At 37.6% G+C, this 23748-nt stretch overlaps 1 protein-coding gene across 1 annotated transcript in view; it reads right to left on the bottom strand.

Annotated features, from left to right (window-relative positions):
• Positions 1-23748, bottom strand: part of LRRC8C (leucine rich repeat containing 8 VRAC subunit C) — an 86556-nt gene that overhangs the window by 20152 nt on the left and 42656 nt on the right. The window contains exon 2 of the mRNA XM_063106560.1: positions 17406-17547. Within this exon, the coding sequence (XP_062962630.1) occupies positions 17406-17543 (138 nt within the window). The 5' untranslated portion in view covers positions 17544-17547. The remainder of the gene's footprint in view (positions 1-17405; positions 17548-23748) is intronic.

The raw sequence follows: 23748 nt of genomic DNA, 5'->3' as shown, positions 1-23748 counted from the left end.
GGTAGCCCACTCTGGCTAAGCAGCTGCAGTGAGACTCAGTATCTCTTGGGGGCACAGAGTCCTGTCAATGACCACAGTAGCCTCACCCAGAGTGGCTGCTTCAGCTGAATAGTTGCAGAGGGACCCAGCATCCCTCTTGGAGGTGAAGGGTCCCAACCAAAACTTCTACCACCTTGCCCAGAGTGGCCCACTTCAACAGTGCTGCTGTAGAGCAACTAAGTACCCGTCCTGAATGTACAGGTCCTCAGCCATGAAGCAATCTCACTCAGGATTGCCCACTTGAGCAGTGGAGCTACAGAGTGCCCCCTATGTCTTCTTTACGGGTACAGGGCCCAGCCTTGAGCCTCAGTGACACCACTGAGTCACCCACTCTAGCTGAGGAGCCAATGAGCACCTCATTATCTCCCTCAAAGCCTAAGGTCCTAAGCTCAACCCCCAGAAATCCCTCCTAAGTTCATTTATTTAAACTGAGGAGCTTCAGACCACCCCAGTGCACCTATCAGGGTCATGGGATACTGGCCAGGGTGCCAGCGAGCCCACTCAGGGCCATCTACCTCAGCCAAGGAGAAACAAGGCACTTCAGCACTTCTTCTAAGAGCTCAAGAATTCACCTATTACCCTGATGACCCAGTCCAGTGTTATTCACTTCAACAAGGAACTGAGGCCACTGCCTAGGCCACAGAGGCACTCATAGAAAACTCTGACATTGAATATGATCAAAGTAATTACACAAAGACTACACTACTGCATCTACCTGAAATCACACCTAACACACTCTACCCAATGGTGACTAGAAAGCACATCTACATACAGCAGGGAGTCTCTCCCCTTAAAAGCCACTCCAGAGTATTAGAAGAAGCAACTGCTCTACCAAATGGCCAGACATCAATATAGGAATATTGGAAACATGAAAAAAACAAAATATGATTCCTCAAAGTGAATATAATAATTCTCTAATACCAAATTCCAAATAGCAAGAAAGGTCTGAAAAGGAATTCCAAGCAATAATCTTAATGAAACTCAATAAGATACAAGAAAATTCAGATAGATGACAAAATGGAATGAGAAAAACAAAACAGGATCTGAGGGAAGAATCCAACAAAGAGATAAATACATTAAAAAAAAAACAAAAACAAATAAAACTAAGCAGCACTACTGGAACTGAAGAATTCACTCAGCAAAATAAAAAATACAACCAAGAGCTTAAGCAACAGCCTAGAGCAAGCAGAAGAAAGAATTTCTGAACTCAAAGACAGGCTTTTTAAAACAACCCAGGTGGACAAAAAAAAAAAAGAAAAAATCTAAAAAAATAAAGAAAGCCTATGAGATCGATAGACAAACCTAAGCATACAAACATCTAAATTATGGGTATTCTGGAAGGGGTAGAGTAAGGAAAAGTCATTGAAAAATCTATTCAGTGAAAATAGCTGAAAACTTCCCAAGTATTGGAAGAGGCATGGACTTCCAGATTTAAGAGGCTCAATGATCCCCAAACAGATTCAATCCAAAAAGGTCCTCTCAAACTGTCAAAGGTCAAAGACAAAGAGGGAATTATAAAACAGCAAGAGAAAAATGTCAAGTCACATATAAGGGAGTCTCCACCAGACTAACAACAGATTTCTCAAAAGAAATTGTAGAGGCTAGGAGAGAATGGGATGATATATAGAAAAAAAATGCCAGCAAGAATATTACACCCAGCAAAGAAAGAGAAAGAATCACAATATTACATTAAACTTTCCCCCCACCCAAAAAAGAACAGAAAGAAAGAAGAGAAATGTGCTTATTAGAGGTGGGAAAGGGGTGGGGAGAGGGGTTGATGAGAAGCTAATTAAGGGTCACAAAAATTGATTATACTTTAGAAACATGAGTATATTAATTAATCTGATTTGACCAATACATATTGTACACATGTATTGATATTCAATTCTGTACCTCAGAAATACATATAATCAATTATCTTTCAATTAAAAAAACTGTCAAAAAAATAATTAAGGAGAGAAAGTGTATTTTCCAGACAAACAAAAACTGCAGGGGTTCACCACCACAAGATCAGCCTTGCAAGAAATCCTTAAGGGAGTGCTCTATATGGAATCTGAAAAACAGTAATCACCATCATGAATATGTGAGAAAGAATAACGCCCACTTGTACAGCAGATATGCAAATGAGAAAGATAAAGAAAATATATCTTATCACCTCAAAAAACAACAAAGACAAACAATAAAAGGAAAAGAAAGGAAAAAAAGATATATAAAACCATAAAATATCAACAAAATGCCACAAGTAAGACAATACTTTTCAATAACAACCCTACATGTAAATGGACTGAATTCCCCACTCAAAAAATACAGACTGGCTGAATGGATTAAAAAATCAGACCCCACTGTATACTGCCTACAAGGACCTCACTTCACTTGTAAAGACAAATACAGACTAATAGTGAGGAAATGTAAAAATAACTACCACATGAATAGAAAACAGAAATGAGCGGGTTTTGCTATCCATATATCATATAAAATAGACTTTAAATTAAAAACAAAGAAAGTCATTATATAACGAAAAAGGGATCTATTCAGCAAGACGATATAACAATTATAAGTATATACGCACCCAACATCAGAGGGCCCAGATGAATAAAGCAAATATTATTAAACCTAAAGAGAGAGACAGCCCCCAATAAAATAATAGTTGGGGACTTCAACAATCCTGTCTCAATATTGGAAAGATCATCTAGGCAACAAATCAGCAGAGAAACACAGGATTTAAACCACATGTTAGACCAATTGGACTTGACAGACATCTACAGAACATGTCATCCAACAACTACACAATATACATTCTTCTCATGAGCACATGGAACATTCTCCAGGTCACAAGTCAAGTTTCAACAAATTCTTAAAAACTGAAATCATTTCAAGTATCTTTTCAGACCACAATGGAACAAAATTAGAGATCAATAATAAGCAAAACTGTGGCACTGTACAAGTACATGGAAATTAAACAACATGCACCTGAACAACCTATGGGTCCAAGAAGAAATTAAAAAGGAAATCAAAAAATTTCATGAAACTAATGAAGATAAAGACACATCATACCAAAACCTGTGGGATACCGTAAAAGCAGTACTAAGAAGGAAGTTTATTGCAATAAATGCTTACATCAAAACAAAGATTAAAAAAAAAAAAAACAACCTAACTTTATACCCCGAAGAACTAGAAAAACACAAATAATCCAATCCCAAAGTTAGTAGACAGAAAGAAATAATAAGGATTAGAGCAGAACTAAATGAAATAGAGATCAGAATAATGATACAAAAGATCAAGGAAAAAAAGGTATTTTTTTTTCCAGAAGGTAAACAAAATTGACAAACACTAGCCAGAGAGAGAAGACCCAAATAAAAAAAAATCAGAAATGAAAAAGAAGACATTACAACTGATACCACAGAAATACAAAGAATCATTATAGACTATTATGAACATGACTATTATGCATGTCAACAAATTTGAAAATCTGGAGGAAATGGATGAATTTCAGTACATATACAAACTAGCAAGACTGAATAAAGAAGAAATGAAAAACCTGAATAGTCCAACAATGAGCAACAAGATTGAATAGGAAATAAGCAGTCTGCCAACAAAGAAAAGGCCAGGACCAAATGGTTTTGCTGCTGAATTCTACCAAACATTTAAACAAGAATTAATAACAACTATTTTCAAACTATTCCAAAAAATTGAAACAGAGGCCATTTCCCAAACTCATTCTATGAGGTCAGCATCATCCTAATACCAAAACCAAACAAGACACAATGAAAAAAGAAAACTATAGACTCATATCCTTGATAAATATGGACATAAAAATTCTCAACACAATATTTGTAAACTGAATTCAACAGCACATCAAAAAGACTGCACAACATAATCAAGTGGGATTCATGCTAGGGATAGAAGGATGTTTCAACATATGCAAATCAATACCTGTGATACACCACATCAACAAAATGAAGGACAAAAACCATGTGATCATCTCAAGAGATGCTGTAAAAACATTCAACAAAACTCAACATCCATTCATGATAAAGACTCCAAACGAATTAGGTATAAAAGGAAATTATCTCAACACAATAAAAGCTATATATGACAAACCCATAACTAAATTCATCCCTAATGGAACAAGGATGCACAAGGATCAGGAACAAGACAAGGATACACGTGTTCACCACTCCTATTTAACACAGTATTGGAAGTACTAGCCAGAACAATGAGGGAAGAGAAAGGAATAAAGGGCATCCAAATTGAAAAGGTGAAGTCAAATTGTCTCTGTTTGCAGATGACATGCTGTTTTACATAGAAAAACCTAAAGACTCCACCAAAAAACTCTTAGAGATAATAAATGAATTCAGTAAAGTTGCAAGATACAAAATCAGTATACAAAAATCAGTATCATTTCTATGCAGCAACAACAAACTAGAAGAAAAGAAATCAAGAAATCAAGCCTATTTACAATAGCTACCAAAAAAGTAAAATATCTAGGAATAAATTTAACCAAGGAGGTGAAAGATCTCTACAATGAAAACTCTAAAACACTGATGACAGATATTAAAGGGTACACAAAAAATGGAAATACATTCCATATTCATGGATTAGAAGAATTAATGTTGTAAAAATCTTCATACTACCCAAAGTGATCTACAGATTCAATGCAATTCCCATCAAAATACCAGCAATATTCTTCACAGAAATAGAAAAAACAACCTAATATTCATATGGAACAATAAGAGACTCCAAATAGCCAATGAAATCCTGAGCAAAAAAATAAATAAATAAAGCCAGAGGCATTACACTACCTGACTTCAAAATATACTATAGTAACCAAAACAATATGGTATTGGCATAAAAACAGACACATGGACCAATGGAAAAGAATAGAAATTTCAGAAATCAATCCATGTACTTATAGTTAAGTGATCTTTGAGACAGGTGCCATAGATTGGGAACATACATTAAGGAAATGACAACGTCTTCAAAAAATGGTGCTGAGAGAAATGGACGTCCATGTATGGAAGAATGAAATTAGATCCCTACCTCTTGCCATATACCAAAATCAACTGAAAATCGATTAAAGACATAAATACAAGATCTGAAACTAAAACTCCTAGAAGAAAACACAGGGGAAACATTTCAGGATGTAGAATTGAGCAAATACGTTATGAATAAGACCTCAAAAGCATAGGCAACAAAAGGAAAAATAAACAAATGGGATTTTATCAAGGTAGAAAGATTCTGCACAGCAAAAGAAACAATTGACAGAGTGAATAGACAACCTACAGAATGTGAGAAAATATGTGCAAACATCTGACAAGGGATTAGTATCCAGAAATACAAGGAACCCATACAACTTAATAGTAAAAGAAACAAATAATCTGATTTAAAAATGGGCAAATGACCTGTATAGAGATTTCTCAAAAGAAGACATACAAATGGCCCATAGGTATATGAATAAATGCTCAACATCACTAATCATCAGAAAAATACAAATAAAAACTATGTTGGGATATCAACTCACCCCAGTTAGACTGGCTGTTATCAAGACAGAAAATAACAAATGCTAGCAAGGACATGTTGAAAGAGGAACCTTTATACACTGTTGGTGGGACTGTAAATTAGTACCACCACCATGGAAAATAGTATGATGGTGTCTCTCACAACTACAGATAGAATTAACATTTGATCCAGCAATCCTACTGCTTGGAATATATCCAAGGGAATGGAAAATCGAAGGGATACCTGCACTCTAATGTTTATCATAGCTCTGTTTACAGTAGCCAAGATATAGAACCAACCTTAATGTCCATCAGTAGACAACTGGATAAAGAAAACAGTATATATACAAAATGGAATACTACTCAGCCATAAGAAAGAATGAAATTCTACCATTTTCAGTAGCATGGATGAGATTGGAGAAAATTATATTAAGTGAAATAAGTCAGGCACAGAAAGAGAAATACTACATGTCCTTACTCTTAAGTGGGAGCTAAAAAATAAATAAGTAAATAAAAAGAAACAAAAATAGTAATAATATGTTGAATTTTCAGAAGGTGAGAATAAAAGTTTGGTTATCAGAGGGTGGAAAGGGAGCATACTGAGAAGTTGGTTAATGGACACAAAACAGCTAGTTAGGAAAAATAAGTTCTACTGGTGTACAGTTCAGCTAGGCATCTATAATTAACATTAATTCATTGCATGTTCAAATGACTAGAAGAGAGAAGATTGATGTCCTCATCACGAGAAATAATTAAGTTTTGTAATGATGAATATACTAATTATCCTGATTTGATCATCACTCATATGCAGGTATTGATATTCAACTCTGTTCCCACAAACATGCATAATCAATTACATTTCAATTAAAAAAAAAAGACATTTCCTACTTTTGAAATACAGTTGAAATCTTTCCAAAGAGGTTTAGAAGCTTACAATTTGGATGGATCATCTGATTTATATTCTATAAAGGAAATTAGAAGAAATTAGTTCATTCAGTGGGAGTGATTGTGATAGTGTGTGCGTGGGGGGGGGCAGGAGAGAGGAACTTCAGGGGCAGAGAATTCAAGTATCCATGCTCCTTAATGTACAGTATTATCAGCATCAGTTTATGCAAAGCCCTGTCCTTCCTCCTTCCCTTCTTTCTTTTCGCCTCTTACACCATTCTATTCTCCTCCATCACCATAAGTGAGGATTCTTTATATAAACTTTGGGATACGTTTATCAAGTTTCTGAAAAAATTTAATTGGAATCTTATTAATATTCCTTTGAATTTATAAAATAATTTGTGGAGACTGGACAAATGTGTAATATCAATTCTGTGCCATCCTAGGATGTAGAATGTCTTTCCATTTATTCAAATTGTCTTATTCATCATTTATCAGATATTTTAAAGTTTTCAACAAAGTTCTTTTGTATTCTTGGTTAGCTCAATTTCTAGGTATTTGATAGTTTTTGTGTATATTTTGAATGGTATCTTATTTTTTGTTAAATCTTTTAGTTGGCATGTATCTTTCCAGTTGTATTTTATTTCATATTTTGTATAGTGAATACAAACTATTACTGATTTTCTTTTTTACTATATGAAGGTTAGATGTTCCAAAATGATAGAAATTATAAAATAAACATAAAATGCATAAATTTACAAAGGAAAACAGAAGTGTATAGGAAGAAGGACCAGCATTCATTATTTATGTTAAACAGAAGACTCCAGATATAACATAGAAAATTACTAGCCTACAACTGAAATGTAGTCCCCAACGCAAGTCTAATCCTCACCACAGGGCCCCTATATGACTGAGAGGTTCCATATGTTATCAGTGTTCTCAGTGGAATGGGACAGAGAGGACTTCGAGAGGAAGAAAGTGAAGATGGTAAGCAGTAACATGGATCTGTTTGCCTGATATGATTAGCGGATTGGGGAAGAACCCCAATCACAGGCCCTGATTAGAAATGTTGCCCCCTCCATGTCATGGTAAGCCTATTTAATAATATAGATCTTTAAACAGAGGTTTTGACCTCTACTTAAAAAACAACAAATATATGGTAAATCACATTTGCTTCACATAGAAAAAAGCCTGATACTCTGTCAGTGCTTTGTTACTTGAAGAAAAAGATAAACTGTTAAACAATAGGCAAGATCATAACAATCAATAATAATGAGATAAAAGTAAATGTTCCCCATTCACTGACTGACACTGGACAGTATCAGATGATCTAAGAAAAGAATTTAAATTCATGCCCTGTGTTAAACCCAAGAGGATGAGGTGAAAGGCACTCATATATTATCCTTGTGGCCAGGAATTTACTGCACATTAAAGTGTCAAGGTGATCGATGACAAGAAGTAAAGTTCTAGGGGAGATCAAAAGTATCCGTTTTAGCAAACCACCATAACAGGCAGGTCCTAAGGCATATTTCTGTTACTATATGTAGCAGGGGTTCTGAGACAATGTTTCTTTCATAGCATACACCACCATTCTTACAGACATTAAAAAAAAAAAGAAGGCTGCTCTTTAAAATAATTTTCACCATACAAATTATTTTTGTTTTAGATTCCCCAAAGGCCCAAGTAGAATTATGATGTGTATTGGGTACATAGAAACTTTATAAACATATCTTAGATGAAATTCTTATTTTAAGCCTGCCCATTAGTGCTACCTGCTATTTCATCAGTATTCTGAATTTTACTTTAAACAATGGGCTAATTTAAGTAAGAAGTTCTGGGCCTCCATCTATAAATTCAAATTTAGCAAAACAAGAATATCTACTAGAAACCCCAGATAGTATGGGACAGAGGATTGTGGGGGTGTGGGGGAGAGTAAATGTGAGAATTCAGAGCACATTATCAAAATGAACTTCTCTGGAATCTATAATTTTTACTGCCTGTACTTTCCAATGAACTAACTGAATATTTTCACCTGAAGGTGATTTGCCTTGGAGCTGACATTGATGGCTCCAAATCAGAGAACTAAAAATTTCACTTCAGAAAGAAGGTGCACTCCATCCAGAAGCAGGCAAGAGAGCATGCCAAAAACATCCCTTCTGCACAGCAGCCTCCGCCACAGCCACAGCTGCTGCAAAATTGGCTCTACACCACAGCGGTAGCCACAGGCACCATGCAGGCAGCCCACCAGACACCTGACTGCATTGATTCAAGGAGTCACCAGCACAGACCAGAAAAATAAGAGGACTTATTTCTCCTCAAAGCCCACTCCAGAGTAATAGAAGAAGCAACTTGCTCTACCAGATGGCTAGACATCGATGCAGACATCTGAGAAATATGAAAACCCAAGAAGATATGACAACACCAAAAGACTATAGCAATTCTCAAATACCAGACCCTATAGAGCAGGAAACCCTTGAAATGACTGAAAGGAATTCCAAGCAACAATCTTAAGGAAACTCACTGAGATACAAGAAGACTCAGTGACACAACATGATGAACTGAGAAAAAAATCCAGAATATGCAGGAGGAAATTTACAAAGAGATTAATACCTCAAAAAAGAATGTAGCAGAACTCATGGAACTGAAAGATTCACTCAATGAAGTAACAAACACAACCAAGAGCTTAATTAGCAGGCTGGAACAATCAGAAGAAAGAATTTCTGATCTTGAAGGTAATCTTTTTGAAATAACCCCAGGCAGATAAAAAAGAAGAATTTTTTAAAAATGAAGAAAATCTAAGTGAGCTAGCAGACAACCTTAACTTAAGTTCACAAACATTTGAATCATGGGTGTTCCAGAAGGGAAGGAGAAAAGAAAAGGCATGTAAAACCTATTCAATGAAATAATAACAGAAAACTTCCCAGGTATAGGAAGAGACATGGGCCTTCAGATCTAGGAGGCTCAAAGATCCCCAAACAGACTCAACCCAAAAAGATCCTCTCCAAGATACATTAGAGCCAAACTGGCAAAGCTCAAAGGCAAAGAGAGAATGTTAAAAGAAGCAAGAGAAAAGTGTCAAGTCACCTGTCAGGGAGCCCCTACCAGACTAACAGCAGACTTCTCAACAGAAACTCTACAGGCCAGAAGAAAATGGGATGATGTATCCAAAATATAAAAGAAAAAACCTGCCAGCCAAGAATACTATACCCAGCAAGGCTATCCTTCAGAAGTAAAGGAAAAATAGTGTATTTTCCAGACAAACAAAAACTGTGGGAGTTCACTACCACACAACCAGTCCTACAAGAAATCCTGCATCTGGAATCCGAAAAATGATAACCACTACTGCAAATACACAAGAAAGAACAAAACCCACTAGTACAACAAAAATGCAAACAAGAAACAAAGAAACTGAGTCTTCCCACCTCAAAAAACCATGATGGCAATGTAATAATGCCCCTGCTTTATTTCTGATTTTAGTAATTTTTGTCTTCTCTCCTTTTTTCTTGGTCAGTCTGGATAAAGGTTTGCAAATTTTGTTGATTTTAAAAAAAAGAAAAGAAAGAAAGAAAAAGAAATGAACTTCAGTGTGCATCAAAAATCAGAATGGGGATCAACTCTGACCAACAAGGAAAGATGTCCCAAATTCTTTCACAGTGTGACTCTGCTGGCCAGTTTGCTCTGATGGTTAGGTTAAGTCCGCAAACATTTTTTTGTAGGTGGTCTCAAGTCATTGAAATCACTCTCCTGGATTTTTTTTCCCAATTCAGAAAGCAGGAAATGTCCTTCCTGTGTAACAATCACAAGGCAGGTCCCCTAGGGCTTCCAGGAGGCTTGCATCTTCCAGTTCCTGTTTCTGGTTTCTGACTGCCACCACTATATTTGGTAACAGTCTGTCTGTGGGTTGTTTTGGATTTGGTCCTAATAAGATAACCTGGAGTCACTGAGCAGAGATCTAAAGCAATCTTAATTTTCCAGTAAGCAACATGTTGACCTTTCAGGATTTTGTCTATTTTATTGAGTGTGCTGAGGTTTTGAATAGCATTGTATAGCACAAAGTTGGGTGTTTACACTATTGGTCCTTGGGGGTGTATGTCTGCACAAGAATAGGATAGGTACACTCTCCTGGTTTATAGTGAATTTATATTTGTTTCTTATTTGAACTGATGTAATCTAAGGAATGCTCTTTTTACATGTTCTTATTCCATGCTACTTGCTCATAAATGAATAAATATTTGTCAGATGCGTATGACAAGAGTGCTGATTCTAATCCTTTTACATCAGGGCAAGAAAGAATCAACACCCCTTTGAGAGATAATAACCCCTTCCTTCCCCCAGTATTTTCAAAGCTGCATAGTATTTAACCTATATGAACAGAATCTTTTAGGAGTAAACAGATAATCAACTGTTACTTGCCATGGAAGAAGCAACTTACAAAGCAGTTGCTCAAAAAGCTGTCGGGCTTAGCACAAGCATAGTGCAGAGCCTCCCGGCTGCAAGGTGATGAGCAGCCACACTGCTGGCATCTCAGAGAACAGGAAATTTAATTTGTTGATGGTTCACTTTTCAAATGGATAAGTTATTTTGAAGTGCACTGAAGCAATCAATAGATTTTGAATTACTTTTATTTGAAATGGATTCCGAGGAATTGTACAGACAGCAAAACTGAGAGAATTTGGAGTGAAGACTAAAAAACTGTTAATAAAGACTCAATTAATTACCTTTGCTGGGAAGATGGGGAAAGAGTTAATAAAAATTGTCATTGCTAATCTGGACCTGGAGATTAGTGGTATTGATATCTGGGAGAAGAGAGATGTTATGACCTGCAAATTTAGGTCGCTGAAGAAGTGGCAAGAAAAGGAGCAGAGTAATGCCACAGCCCAGAATGTATACATTGTAACTGTTTGCAAGACATCATCTCTGTTGAAGTCCAAGATATGCTGGAAGACAAGGTAGGCAGGCTTTCTGAATACCATGGGCTGCTTTTCCAGGAGGGCTACTGAGTTCTTCTACCCTCTAGTCTTCGGATGCAGAAGTCTCAAGAGAAAGGAATGTAATTCTTTCCCACCAGCAATGCTGGTGTGACACTCACAGGTGATTCTTCATCTCACTGGAGAAATTCAACCAAATCTTCAGAGTCCCTTCCGGTTTCATCTACTTTCCAAAATAACCAGGCCAAAGGCCACATTTCTTAACTTTCACCTTCGGGGAAAGAACGCTACTCAGAAATAGTTTTCCCTTGGTTCTGCTAACGCTATTTTCTCTTCCTGAAGAAGACTTCTCTTCCTGAAGAAGGGAATAATAGTCCACATTGGCTCTTGTTAATTGGTGAAATTTTTTTTGGTACATATAAATACTGGTATTGTCACTAACTGGTATCATGCATGTGCTGATTAACATTTTGGATATGTTTTGTTAAACTTATTTGAAGAAACCGTAAATTATGGATGAAGGGAAGACAAATAAATCTGTCTTTTGACAGTGGAAATAAAAGCTGATGGCTTACTATTTTATCACCTATGAATGCTCTTCGAACTCTACCTTAGATTTTGCTTTGTCATGTTTCCGAACCTAGGAGTTAACTTGCTTTGTAAATAAGATCAGAAAGAATGATTGCATTTTCAATTTAAAAGGAAAAATCAAGGAATAATAACATATTTTAATCATTTTAACATCACCTTGGAAATGGGAAAGGAATTTGAGCTTCACAGAGAACTCTTTGTTTAAAAAGTTATCAGTCATCAAGCCAACTTTGGAAGATTATCATAGCAGAGCTAAAATAAGAGCTTAAATTCTTTCCTTAAGGAACATTACTTTCTTTCGTAATATGGATCCTGGATAGTTTCACTTTCTTTAATGATTTATACCATATGTTATTCCTTCTTTCTTCAATGCTTACTATAGGTTTGAAGTTATTCTTTTTATGACAGGTATGCAGTAAATAACCTTAAAAAATCTAACCTGTAATTCAGAAAATTGATACTTTTTATAACTTTTCTATTTTCATTTTGTACTGAAAATCCTGTTTTACAGACCAAACTTTGGCCACACAATCTGTGCAATTGTAATGGCTCTATAATATTCGAAAGCAGTGTGTACAGGGGTGAAAGGCACATGCTAGGGAATCAGCCTGAGATTTGAATCCTGGGTGTATTCCTCTTGGCTTTGGGGCAAGTTACCTAACCTTACATATTTCAGAATTCTTATCCGAAAATGGGACTAATCTACTTCTACAGACATTCTAAGAACTAAATAAAGTACATACAGATTCTAGCACAGGTCCCCTTACCAGTGTTACTCACTGGAAGTGCTATTAGTATTCTGGATAGGACAATTCTTCTATTGTGTGGAAAATGTCTCACTTACTTCAAATGTTTAATATCCCTCACCCTACCCGCTAAAATGCTCTCTGTGCCCTCCAGTCACTGTGCTGATCAATGAGGGCTTTGTGAAATGATCATATTAAATCTTCTGTTTATGCTTGTTTTTTCTTCCACTCCTCTTTTGAAAATATATTTTGATTATGAATATTCATTCTTTGAGATTTCCCTATATTATCTCCTCCTCGAGTCCCTAACTTCCAGTGGCTGATTATAACATGATTTTTAATCCTCTTGAGGCATCATTAAAGCACTTATACATCAGAAGGCATTGCTTATGTATTTCTATGGTCTTTAGACTGCTAGCAATCGGAGGGCACAGACTGTGCTGTATTTCTCTTTCAGTGTCTAAAACCCCACACAGTGCCATATATATTGCTGGTGCTCAGGGATGTATGTTGAATTGAATGGCCCACTCCATAAGAATTCTGAGCCTTGCAACCTTCATATTCTGATGCAATATTCCTTCAGGGCATCTTACTTTTTCTCAGAACCTTGGCAGCTCAGTCTATGCTTCCTGAACCCAGTCAACTGGCATCAGATTTCTTTGAAAAGGCAATAAAGATAATATAGGCTTATATGTGAAGGACCCAGGTTAGGTAACCTATCTGAGGAGTAGGCCTTGAACACAGGAGGTATTGGTGGAGGTGCTGAGCAGGTGGGTCAGTGGGGAGCTTCAAAGCCTTCTGCACAGCAGAGAGACATCTTCCTGTGATGCAGAAAAATGATTCTGACCATGGTACAGGAAAAGAGGTTTAAGTTGTGCTTGAATCCCCTCCTGAACCCAGTGCAGACACATCTCCTAAGTGATGTTCATTATACACACCTTCATAGGTACACTCCCTTATTTTCATTCATTTTATTCCAAGTTACATACTCGTTCTTATAGATTTTCAGTGTCCTTTCTCTTTTCTGCACTTTATCCTGCCATGGAATACGTAAACAAGAGAAACGATTCCTCATGCTTGTTAAGCAGATCCTACAGCAGTACCATAAGCCATGACACTGTAATAAAGTAATACAGATTTATTGTCCTCCTGATGATCTTATGTCACCCCCTTTACTATTTCCCAACCTGGCCGTTCCAAATCTTTGCCTTTCTCCTTAAGATTCCCACTCCACTCCCTTCCTTGTTTCCACCTTCTGCTACCTCCTTCACCCTCACAATCATTCAACAGATATGTTGCTTTCTATATTACAGAGAAACCAGAAACCGTAAGGCATAAACTCCCATCTTTCTGCCCAGTTCCAAATAAAATGCATCTGTAGCCATCATTCCCATTCTAGTGGAAGATGCCCCCTCCACCCAAATCAAGGGTAATCTTCCCACCTGGATCCTGGGTCCATCGCCTCTTTCCTCCTGAAGATGACCATTCATCACTTACACTGAATTGCTGTGTTTTATATCCAACTGCTTACTTAATATCTCCACTTTGGTGCTTAACATATATCTCAAACTTAACATGAACAGAAACGAACTTTTCCCCATTGTTCAAGCCTAAAAAACCTCAGAGTCACCCTTGATTTTTCTTTTTCTCTCATATTTCACATTTAATCTTTCAGTAAATCTTCATGGCTTTTCCTTCAGAATACATCCAGAACCACTGCTTCCACCCTGGTTCAAGCCATCTGATTCATCTCTAGCTTGGATTATTGCACTAGCCTTCCAATAATCCCCCCACTTCCATCCTTCCCTACTACACTATATTCTCAGCAGCTGGAGTGGTCTTGTTAAAACACGGCATGACAATCCTCTGCTCAAAATCCTCCAAACATGTCCCGTCTCACTCAGAGCAAAACCCAAATTTTCAGTGGCCTACAAGCTCCTATATGATCTGCACGTACTGTCTCCCCAGTCTCATCTTCTGCTCCCCTTCTCCTCACGCCCACTGCTCTAGCACACTTGCCTCCTGGTTCTTCCTCTGACATGCTGGGGATACCCATGATTCAGGCCTGTAACATCACCAGGGATCTTTCTAGGTTCACCTCAACATTCAGATTGATTATCATGACCCTCGTTTGGCACCAGAACCACTTAGAAAGACAGGACTGGAGACACAGCTTGCCAGCAAGGCAGCATCAGGCTTTCCTCCTTTGGGAAGATCTTCATTACTGTCCATGCAGTGGTCCATACTACTGCCCAGTAGTATGACCTAGTCTCTCCCTGAGACCTTCATCCCCCATGTCATTTCCGGTGCCAGGAAAAGAGATTCACCTTAGGCAGGTTCAGGATTTATCCTGGGTTAAAAGCCTTATGCCCTAAAGGAGCCAATATCTCTTGTAACTCAATAGATACACCTTCGATGTGTCAAGGGACACCTAGTTACAAGTGTCACCACAGTCACAGAAGTCCAGTGACACGGATGCCTACCAAGCATTTGCCCCTCTCCCGGCCCAGATGCAGGTGACCAATCAGCGGTCATTTATACCAAAAGCAATGTAACCTAGTAACACAGTTAACAGTCTAACTTTATCAAGTCTCTTGGGAAACAGAGCTATAACACTGAGAAAGTCAAAAGTCAAATTCTTCTGCAGAGGGGACAGGGTCTCGTTAACCCTTTGTCTGTGAGCTCCTTGCTTTTGCCGCTCCCTGTCTGCACGGCTCCTTCCAGGGCATCTGCATGGCCTACTCCTGCACCTCCTTCGACTGCTTGGCCAAAAGTTACCTTACAATGAGGCCTTCACAGGCCATCCTATTTGAAAACTGCAACTCCTATCTCACCTGCTAGGACCTTCTACCATCCTTGAATGCTTTATGTCCTTATCACCTTCTAACATATTATATAATTTACTAATTGATTTTGCTTACTTTGCTCTTTTTTTCCCCCATAGAATTTAAGCTTTATAAGACTGGGATTTTTATATTTTAGTTTTTCCTCCTTCGCTGATAATTCTTGGTAGAACTGCGCCTGGCACACAGTAGGTTCTTTAACAACTATAAGTATTTGTTTTATTTATAAATGAATTTATGCCCTTGCTCTCTTTCAGGCTGTAGTTTCTCACTGGCATCCTTTTTTGGGTGAAGGTGACAAAATGTTTTCAATGACCAAACAAAAGGCAGCATGGTGTTAGGGATTAAGAACAGGGTCTTTGGAACCAAACTGCATGAGTTTAAGTAATGGCTTTGACTCTCATCTTGGGAGGTTTCCTTAACCTCTCTGTGCCCCAGGTGTCTCATTTGTAAATGAGGATAGTAATAGCACCTACACCTAAGAGTTGCCACAAGGAAGAAATGAGTAAAAATATGCGTAAAGTGTTCAGAAGAGTGCTGGAGACATTGTGTTAAGCACTGTATGTTAACTATTATTAAAAATCAACTTTAAAAGGCTGTTATTTCCACTCTGCACCACTTGTTGCTATTTTTCTCTCTTCCTACCTCCTCTTCCAGCTGATCTTCCTGAAGGTCACACCCACCCCACAGTCTCTACTTTAACTTCCGATCACTTTTTCAACCACTGCAAATAAGATTTCAAATAACCTAGTTACCACTTTCCTCTCCTTAGTCCATGAGTTAGTTGTGTACAGCCTGCCATCACTGGCCACACCTCCTTTTGACTTCTGTCACTCTCCTCTTCCCTGCTTTCCACCTGTCCTTATGGCCGCCCCTTCTCAGCCTTCCTCAGAGGCTCCCCTTCCTCCTCCACTACTCTTTGATATTATTCCTGACATTATCTCACTCACCACATTCTCCTTGGGTGACTCCATGGCATCAACTCTCATACTAATGACACCTAGTCAGTTACCAGTTCTACTGACAGTTTCCCAAAGATGTCGCATTCTTTCTCTCCTCCATGACTTGGAGCTTTCTTTCCTCTTCCTGGCACTTTCTCCCACCTCCAGCTCCCTCTCCCTGACTAACTTCATCTGGTTCTTTAAGTTATTTAATTCAACCATCACCTTTTCTCCTGTTCCCAAACCAAGTTGAGCACCCCTCCTCTGCACCCTCTTAGCGGCCTGTGGATGCCTCTGTGTACTAGGAATATAACAGAATTCTTCTGAATGCTAGTCTATTTAGTTCTCCCCTAGAAATAAACTCTTATAGGTATCTATGTCCTCAAAATATGGTGCCTGGCACATAGCAAGTATGCAAAAAAAAAAAAAGTCTGGATTCAATATATGAATACATAGCATCTATATAGAATAAATTTTGATTGGGTTACTTTCTAAATCAGAATCATTTTAAATATTGGGTAAAATAGTGATATTTCATCAAAATGTTAGTTCTTCCAGAAAATTTTATCAGGGCTAAGTATAAGAGATAAAGAAACGCAAAAAGTTCCATTTTGGTAATATAAATGGCATTATGGATATACATTCTATATTTCACTGTAAAGCCAACTTTGAAAGATGTTAGTGACATCCAACATTACTTGAATTCAATCAACTGCTGTTGGCTCATTGAAATCTTCTGAGTACCATATTGATTAGGAAAGTTCACTGAATAAGTGCTTTAGGCTCCCTTCCATGATTATAAATACCATATACAAGTAGATAAGAGCAACTAATATTTACATGATTAAAAATCACACAGCCAGCTCTTTAAAGATGTTTCATTGACTTGATGTCTTGCTCTGACCCCCATTTTGCCATGGGCCTAGGCACCTACCTGTAAAGTACATCCAAACACACCAATCATCAGCATGGCCACCGAGAGGTAGTCGGTAAACACATCCCACCATGGCTTCAGCACCCGGAAGGCAGGCTGCTGCTCAGAGAACTGCCGGAATTCTGTCACTGGAATCATGTTTCTAAGAAAGAAGAGATTACTGGTGAGTTAACTTATCTTCAAGCACAACATACTGCATTGTTAACAGCATTTGGAATGCTGTTTTAGTCCATCAGAAGTAGTGGTCGAAAGGAGTCTAGGAGCTGTCCAGGCACGTCTGTTTCCACGAGCCATTGGATAAAACCACAGGTTGAGGAAATAAGGAGACCCATATGAAAAAGGCAAGTTCTTTTACTGAATCATTGTCCAATAATTAGACTCCCTTTGTGCTCCACATGGGACAGAGAGACCACGGCCAAAAGAGTTGCCACATCTCAGTTATTTCCTGGATCCTCATTTCTCTTAAATAGAACATGAAGATGCCAGAAAGAACAGAGCCCATCCTTTGAAATGTTTTTGCTATTTATCTTACCATCTTGGGTTATTGCTTTAAACTCTTTTTTAAGCGTCATTTCTGCATTCATTTGCGCTACTTCTTTACTGAGTCCTATTTGTAAAGCATTCTGTTTGCTCCATAGAGAAGGAAAACAATCTTGCCACCTGGTCCTTGTCTTTTAAGAGGAAAGATCTTATTATTGGTGGTGGTGGTGGGTTAGGGAGGATCCCTTTTTCTTCTGCCTTTTTTTTTTTTCCTTCTTCTCTGTGCTTTTCTCTTGATTTCTTTTCTCTGTTTCCTGTACTTCTCATATTTCACTGTGAACCTCAAACTTATCCTGATTTTCTCCTCTGAGAAATCAGATTGTTCTGGAAACTCCTAGCTCTATTGAAATGACAGAAGATAAATGAATAGGGCATATCTGAGACTCTGGGATAAGGAAAAAAAGAGGCACATCCTTTTCTTGGTCTCCATTCTTGCTCCTCGTTCCCATGCCTTTACTGTCACCCAGGACTTGAGATTAATTGCCCTGCACTGTGAGAATAAATATTCTTCCATTATCTTACAGCAAGCAATAATGGTGACCAATGAGAGCCAAAAAGAAAATTTTTCTCTTCCGCCTTCTTTAGCTCCAATAACCTAGCTCTCTACATCTGTCCTTGTTATTTAGTCCTAATTAAAGAGGCAGGAAAAAGGCTATATTTGCTGTTTGGTCTCTCAAATTTTGTTTGTTTCATGGATCTTCCTTCCCTAATTCTGAATTAAGGACTAGACGGTAAACACCCCAAATAAAAGCAAAGCCTCCTCTTTGAATTCATTGGTGGCTATAGCTTTGGAAACTATTGTATTATCTGTTCTGTCTTGCTGCTTTATAACTTTTTCTTAAACGATAATTTGTCTTTTTTTGGATTTGTTCTTTAACACAATGCTGAAAATTTCAACTGTCTGCTGATGCTTTCACCTATGACCTACCTACTTGACATCTGTGCAGCATTCGATACAATTTCCTCATTTTACTGAAACCCGCCTTTCTTAATTCCATTCTGTTACCACGACTAGGCTGCAAGCTTCTCAAGGATAGAATTTGTAAATTATGTGTATGTGTGTTCTCAAATCATGTTGCAGGCAAACTGCACAAGCTAAATAAATTACTTTGCATATTCCTAGTGTCATTAAAATTTCAGACTAGCTTAAACTTTGATTTTCCTGATGCTTTATAACATCTTTTCTCTTCAATGAATCATTACAATCTCACTGCCTCAAATGTTTTCTAGTCAGTTTCAGTGGCAGACACAGAAAAGAACTAACTCATCTTAACTTCCAAGTTCCACTTCAGAAGCTATTGTCTTATTCCATTTTGCATCCCCATCACTTGACATAGTATCTGGAAAATAAGGGGCCCTGAACAACTCTTTGTTGAATAAATGAATGAATTCAGGAGCTCATTCATGGAGCAATGCTCATTCAAGTCACATTTAGGGTGACCCTAACCAGCTGCAGTGACAGTGGTGATTAGCAAACTGCCTGTGCGGTAGTCCACTGTTCTTCGATAGGTTTGGGTGTCACATTTTTCATGATAAGTTCCTTTACTACTTGGAGGAAATTGGGCTTGTTCATTTAAGTGAGGGACAATTTCAGGAATAGAATGCACCAAAGTAGAGAACTGGTTCTCAGACTTTTTGGTCACAGGACTCCTTCATGCTATAAAATGTAATGAGGAGAACCCCAAAATGGTTATGTCAGTTATGTCTATAAGTATTTACCATGTTAGAAATTAAAATCAAGAAATTTTAAAAATATACATTAATTACAACATAATAAACTCACTACATGTCAAAATATATTATAAAAATAACTGTATTTTCAGAAATAAAAAGTTAGTAAGAACAATGACATTGTTTTACATTTTTGTAAACCTCTTTAATGTCTGGCTTAAAACAGAAGACAGCTGGATTCTCACATTTGCTTCTGCATTTAATGTATTGTGATATGTTGTTCTGATTAAAATTTATAAATCAAATATGGTCTCACAAAGATATGTAGTTGGTACTAGAATAAAACATAGGAGAAATTCTTCAAGACATTGGTCTGGGCAAAAATTTTATGAAGAAAACTTCAAAAGCACAGGCAACAGAAGCAAAAATAGACAAATAGGACTATGTCAAACTAAAAAGCTTCTGCACAGCAAAGGAAACAATCAACAGAGTGAAGAGGCAACAAGCAGAATGGGAGAAAAGGTTTATAAACTATTAAACAAAGGATTAATATCCGGAATATATAAAGAACTTAAACACCTCAACAGCAAAAACCCCCAAAGAATACAGTTAAAAATGGACAAATGACCTATGTAGACATTTCTCAAAAGAAGACATACAAATGTCCAACAGATGTATGAAAAAATGCTCAACATCACTAATCATCAGGGAAATGCTAATCAAAACCACAACGAAATATCATCTCACCCCAGTTAGAATGGCTTTGACAAAAAATAACATGCTGGCAATGATGCAGACAAAAGAAAACTCTTACACACTGTTGGAGACAATGTAAATCAGTACAGCTATTATGGAAAACTGTATGGAGGTTCCTCGAAAACTAAAAATAGAACTACCATATAATCCAGGAATCCCACTGCTGCATATTTATCCAAAGGAAATGAAATCAGTATTCTGAAGAGATATCTGCACTCCCATGTTTATTGCAGTGCTATTCGTGATAGCCAAGATAAAGAATCAACCTAAGTGTCCATCGACAGAAGAATGGATAAAGAAAATGTAAATATACACAATGAAACTCTCTACTCAACCATAAAGAATGAAATCCTGTCATTCATGGCAACGTGGATGAGCCTGAAAGACATCTCTGAAGGATCCCCATTGAAGACCAGTTATCGCAAACACGGGATGTTCCTTTTCACCCTTAGCCTTCAACACATCAGGACAAACTGTCTCTTCTTTCCCAATAGCAGGGGTAGCATCTGTACTATATTGGACTTTGTTTCTACTTTTGGCAAAGAGAGTATGACTCAAACTATTGGTCAGTGCCAGTGGGATAAGTCCAATGGGAATCTTACTGAAGGTAGCCTTCTCTGTGCTTGGAAGAACTCCCCTAACATCCTCCTGTGGTGTCCCATCTCCCCCGGCAACAATCATCACATCTGTGCTCTCCATCAACTCCAGGAGTTTCTTGGCTTGTCTCTCATAATTTGTCCTAACGAAGAGGCAGTCCCTACCCCAGTGAATAGGCTTGGTGCCTTTGTCAAAGATCAGATGGCAGTAAGTGTGTGGGTTGATTTCCGGATTCTCTATTCTATTCCATTGGTCAGTGTGTCTGTTTTTATGCCAGTACCATACTGTTTTGGTTATTATAGCTTTGTAGTATAGCTTAAAGTCAGGTAGTGTTATGCCTCCAGCTTTATTTTTTTTGCTCAGCATTGCTTTGGCTATGCGTGGTCTTTTATTGTTCCATATAAATGACTGGATAGTTTTTTCCATTTCTGAGAAAAATGTCTTGGAATTTTGATGGGGATTGCATTGAATTTGTATATCACTTTGGGTAGTATGGACATTTTCACTATGTTGATTCTTCCAATCCAAGAGCATGGGATATCTTTCCATCTTCTTGTATCCTCTCTAATTTCTCTCAGCAGTGGTTTGTAGTTCTCATTATAGAGATTTTTCACCTCCTTGGTTAACTCAATTCCTAAGTATTTTATTTTTTTGGTGGCTATTGTAAATGGGCAGGCTTTCTTGATTTCTCGTTCTGCATGTTCACTATTGGAGAAAAGAAATGCTACTGATTTTTGTGTGTTGATTTTGTATCCTGCTACTGTGCTGAAATCATTTATCAATTCAAGCAGTTTTTTTGTAGAGGTTTTAGGCTGTTCGATATATAGGATCATGTCATCTGCAAACAGGGACAGTTTGACTTCATCTTTTCCAATCTGGATGCCCTTTATTTCCTTCTCTTCTCTGATTGCTCTGGCTAGTACTTCCAACACTATGTTAAATAGGAGTGGTGAGAGTGGGCATCCTGTCTAGTTCCTGTTCTTAAGGAAAAGCTTTCAGCTTTTCCCCATTCAGGATGATATTGGCAGTGGGTTTGTCATATACGGCTTTAATTATGTTGAGATACTTTCCCTCTATACCTAACTTATAGAGGGTCTTTGTCATGAATGAGTGCTGAACTTTATCAAATGCTTTTTCAGCATCTATAGAGATGATCATATGGTCCTTGTGTTTGAGTTTATTAATATGGTGTATCACATTTATTGATTTGCGTATGTTGAACCAACCTTGCATCCCTGGGATGAATCCCACTTGATCGTGATGAATAATTTTTCGTATGTGTTGCTGTATTCTGTTTGCTAGTATTTTAGTGAGGATTTTTGCATCTATATTCATCAAGGATATCGGCCTGTAGTTTTCTTTTTTGGTTATATCTTTACCTGGTTTTGGTATCAGGATGATGTTTGCTTCATAGAATGAGTTTGGGAGATTTGCGTCCGTTTCAATCTTTTGGAATAGTTTGTAAAGAATCGGTGTCAATTCCTCCTTGAATGTTTGGTAAAATTCTGCTGTGAATCCATCTGCAAATGGTGCTGGGATAACTGGATATCCATATGCAGGAGAATGAAACTAGATCCATACCTCTCACCGTGTACTAAAATCAACTCAAAATGGATTAAGGATTTAAATATACACCCTGAAACAATAAAACTTCTTAAAGAAAACATAGGAGAAACACTTCAGGAAATAGGACTGGACACAGACTTCATGTATACGACCCCAAAAGCACGGGCAACCAAAGGAAAAATAAACAAATGGGATTATATCAAACTAAAAAGCTTCTGCACAGCAAAAGAAACAATTAACAGAGTTAAAAGACAACCAACAGAGTGGGAGAAAATATTTGCAAAATATACATCTGACAAAGGATTAATATCCAGAATATATAAGGAACTCAAACAACTTTACAAGAAGAAAACAAGCAACCCAATTAAAAAATGGGCAAAAGAGCTAAGTAGGCATTTCTCTAAGGAAGATATACAAATGGCCAACAGACATATGAAAAAATGCTCAACATCACTCAGCATCCGGGAAATGCAAATCAAAACCACACTGAGATACCACCTAACCCCAGTTAGGATGGCTAAAATCCAAAAGACTCTGAACGATAAATGCTGGCGAGGTTGCGGAGAAAAAGGAACTCTCATACATTGTTGGTGGGACTGCAAAATGGTGCAGCCTCTATGGAAAATGGTATGGAGGTTCCTCAAACAATTGCAGATAGATCTACCATATGATCCAGCTATCCCACTGTTGGGAATATACCCAGAGGAATGGAAATCATCAAGTCGAAGGTATACCTGTTCCCCAATGTTCATCGCAGCACTCTTTACAATAGCCAAGAGTTGGAACCAGCCCAAATGTCCATCATCAGAAGAGTGGATACGGAAAATGTGGTACATCTACACAATGGAATACTACTCAGCTATAAAAACGAATGAAATACTGCCATTTGCAACAACATGGATGGACCTCGAGAGAATTATATTAAGTGAAACAAGTCAGGCACAGAAAGAAAAATACCACATGTTCTCACTTATTGGTGGGAGCTAAAAATTAATATATAAATTCACACACACACACACACACACACACAAAACCGGGGGGGGGGGGGAAGAAGATACAACAACCACCATTACTTGAAGTTGATACGACAAGCAAACAGAAAGAACATTGTTGGGGGGAAGGGGGGGAGGGAGAAGGGAGGGAGGTTTTGGTGATGGGGAGCAATATTCAGCCACAATGTATATCGACAAAATAAAATAAAAAAAAAATAATA

This window comes from Cynocephalus volans, chromosome 8 (assembly GCF_027409185.1).
Source record: "Cynocephalus volans isolate mCynVol1 chromosome 8, mCynVol1.pri, whole genome shotgun sequence".
Lineage (NCBI taxonomy): Eukaryota > Metazoa > Chordata > Mammalia > Dermoptera > Cynocephalidae > Cynocephalus > Cynocephalus volans.
This window is presented reverse-complemented; position numbering and strand designations above follow the sequence as displayed.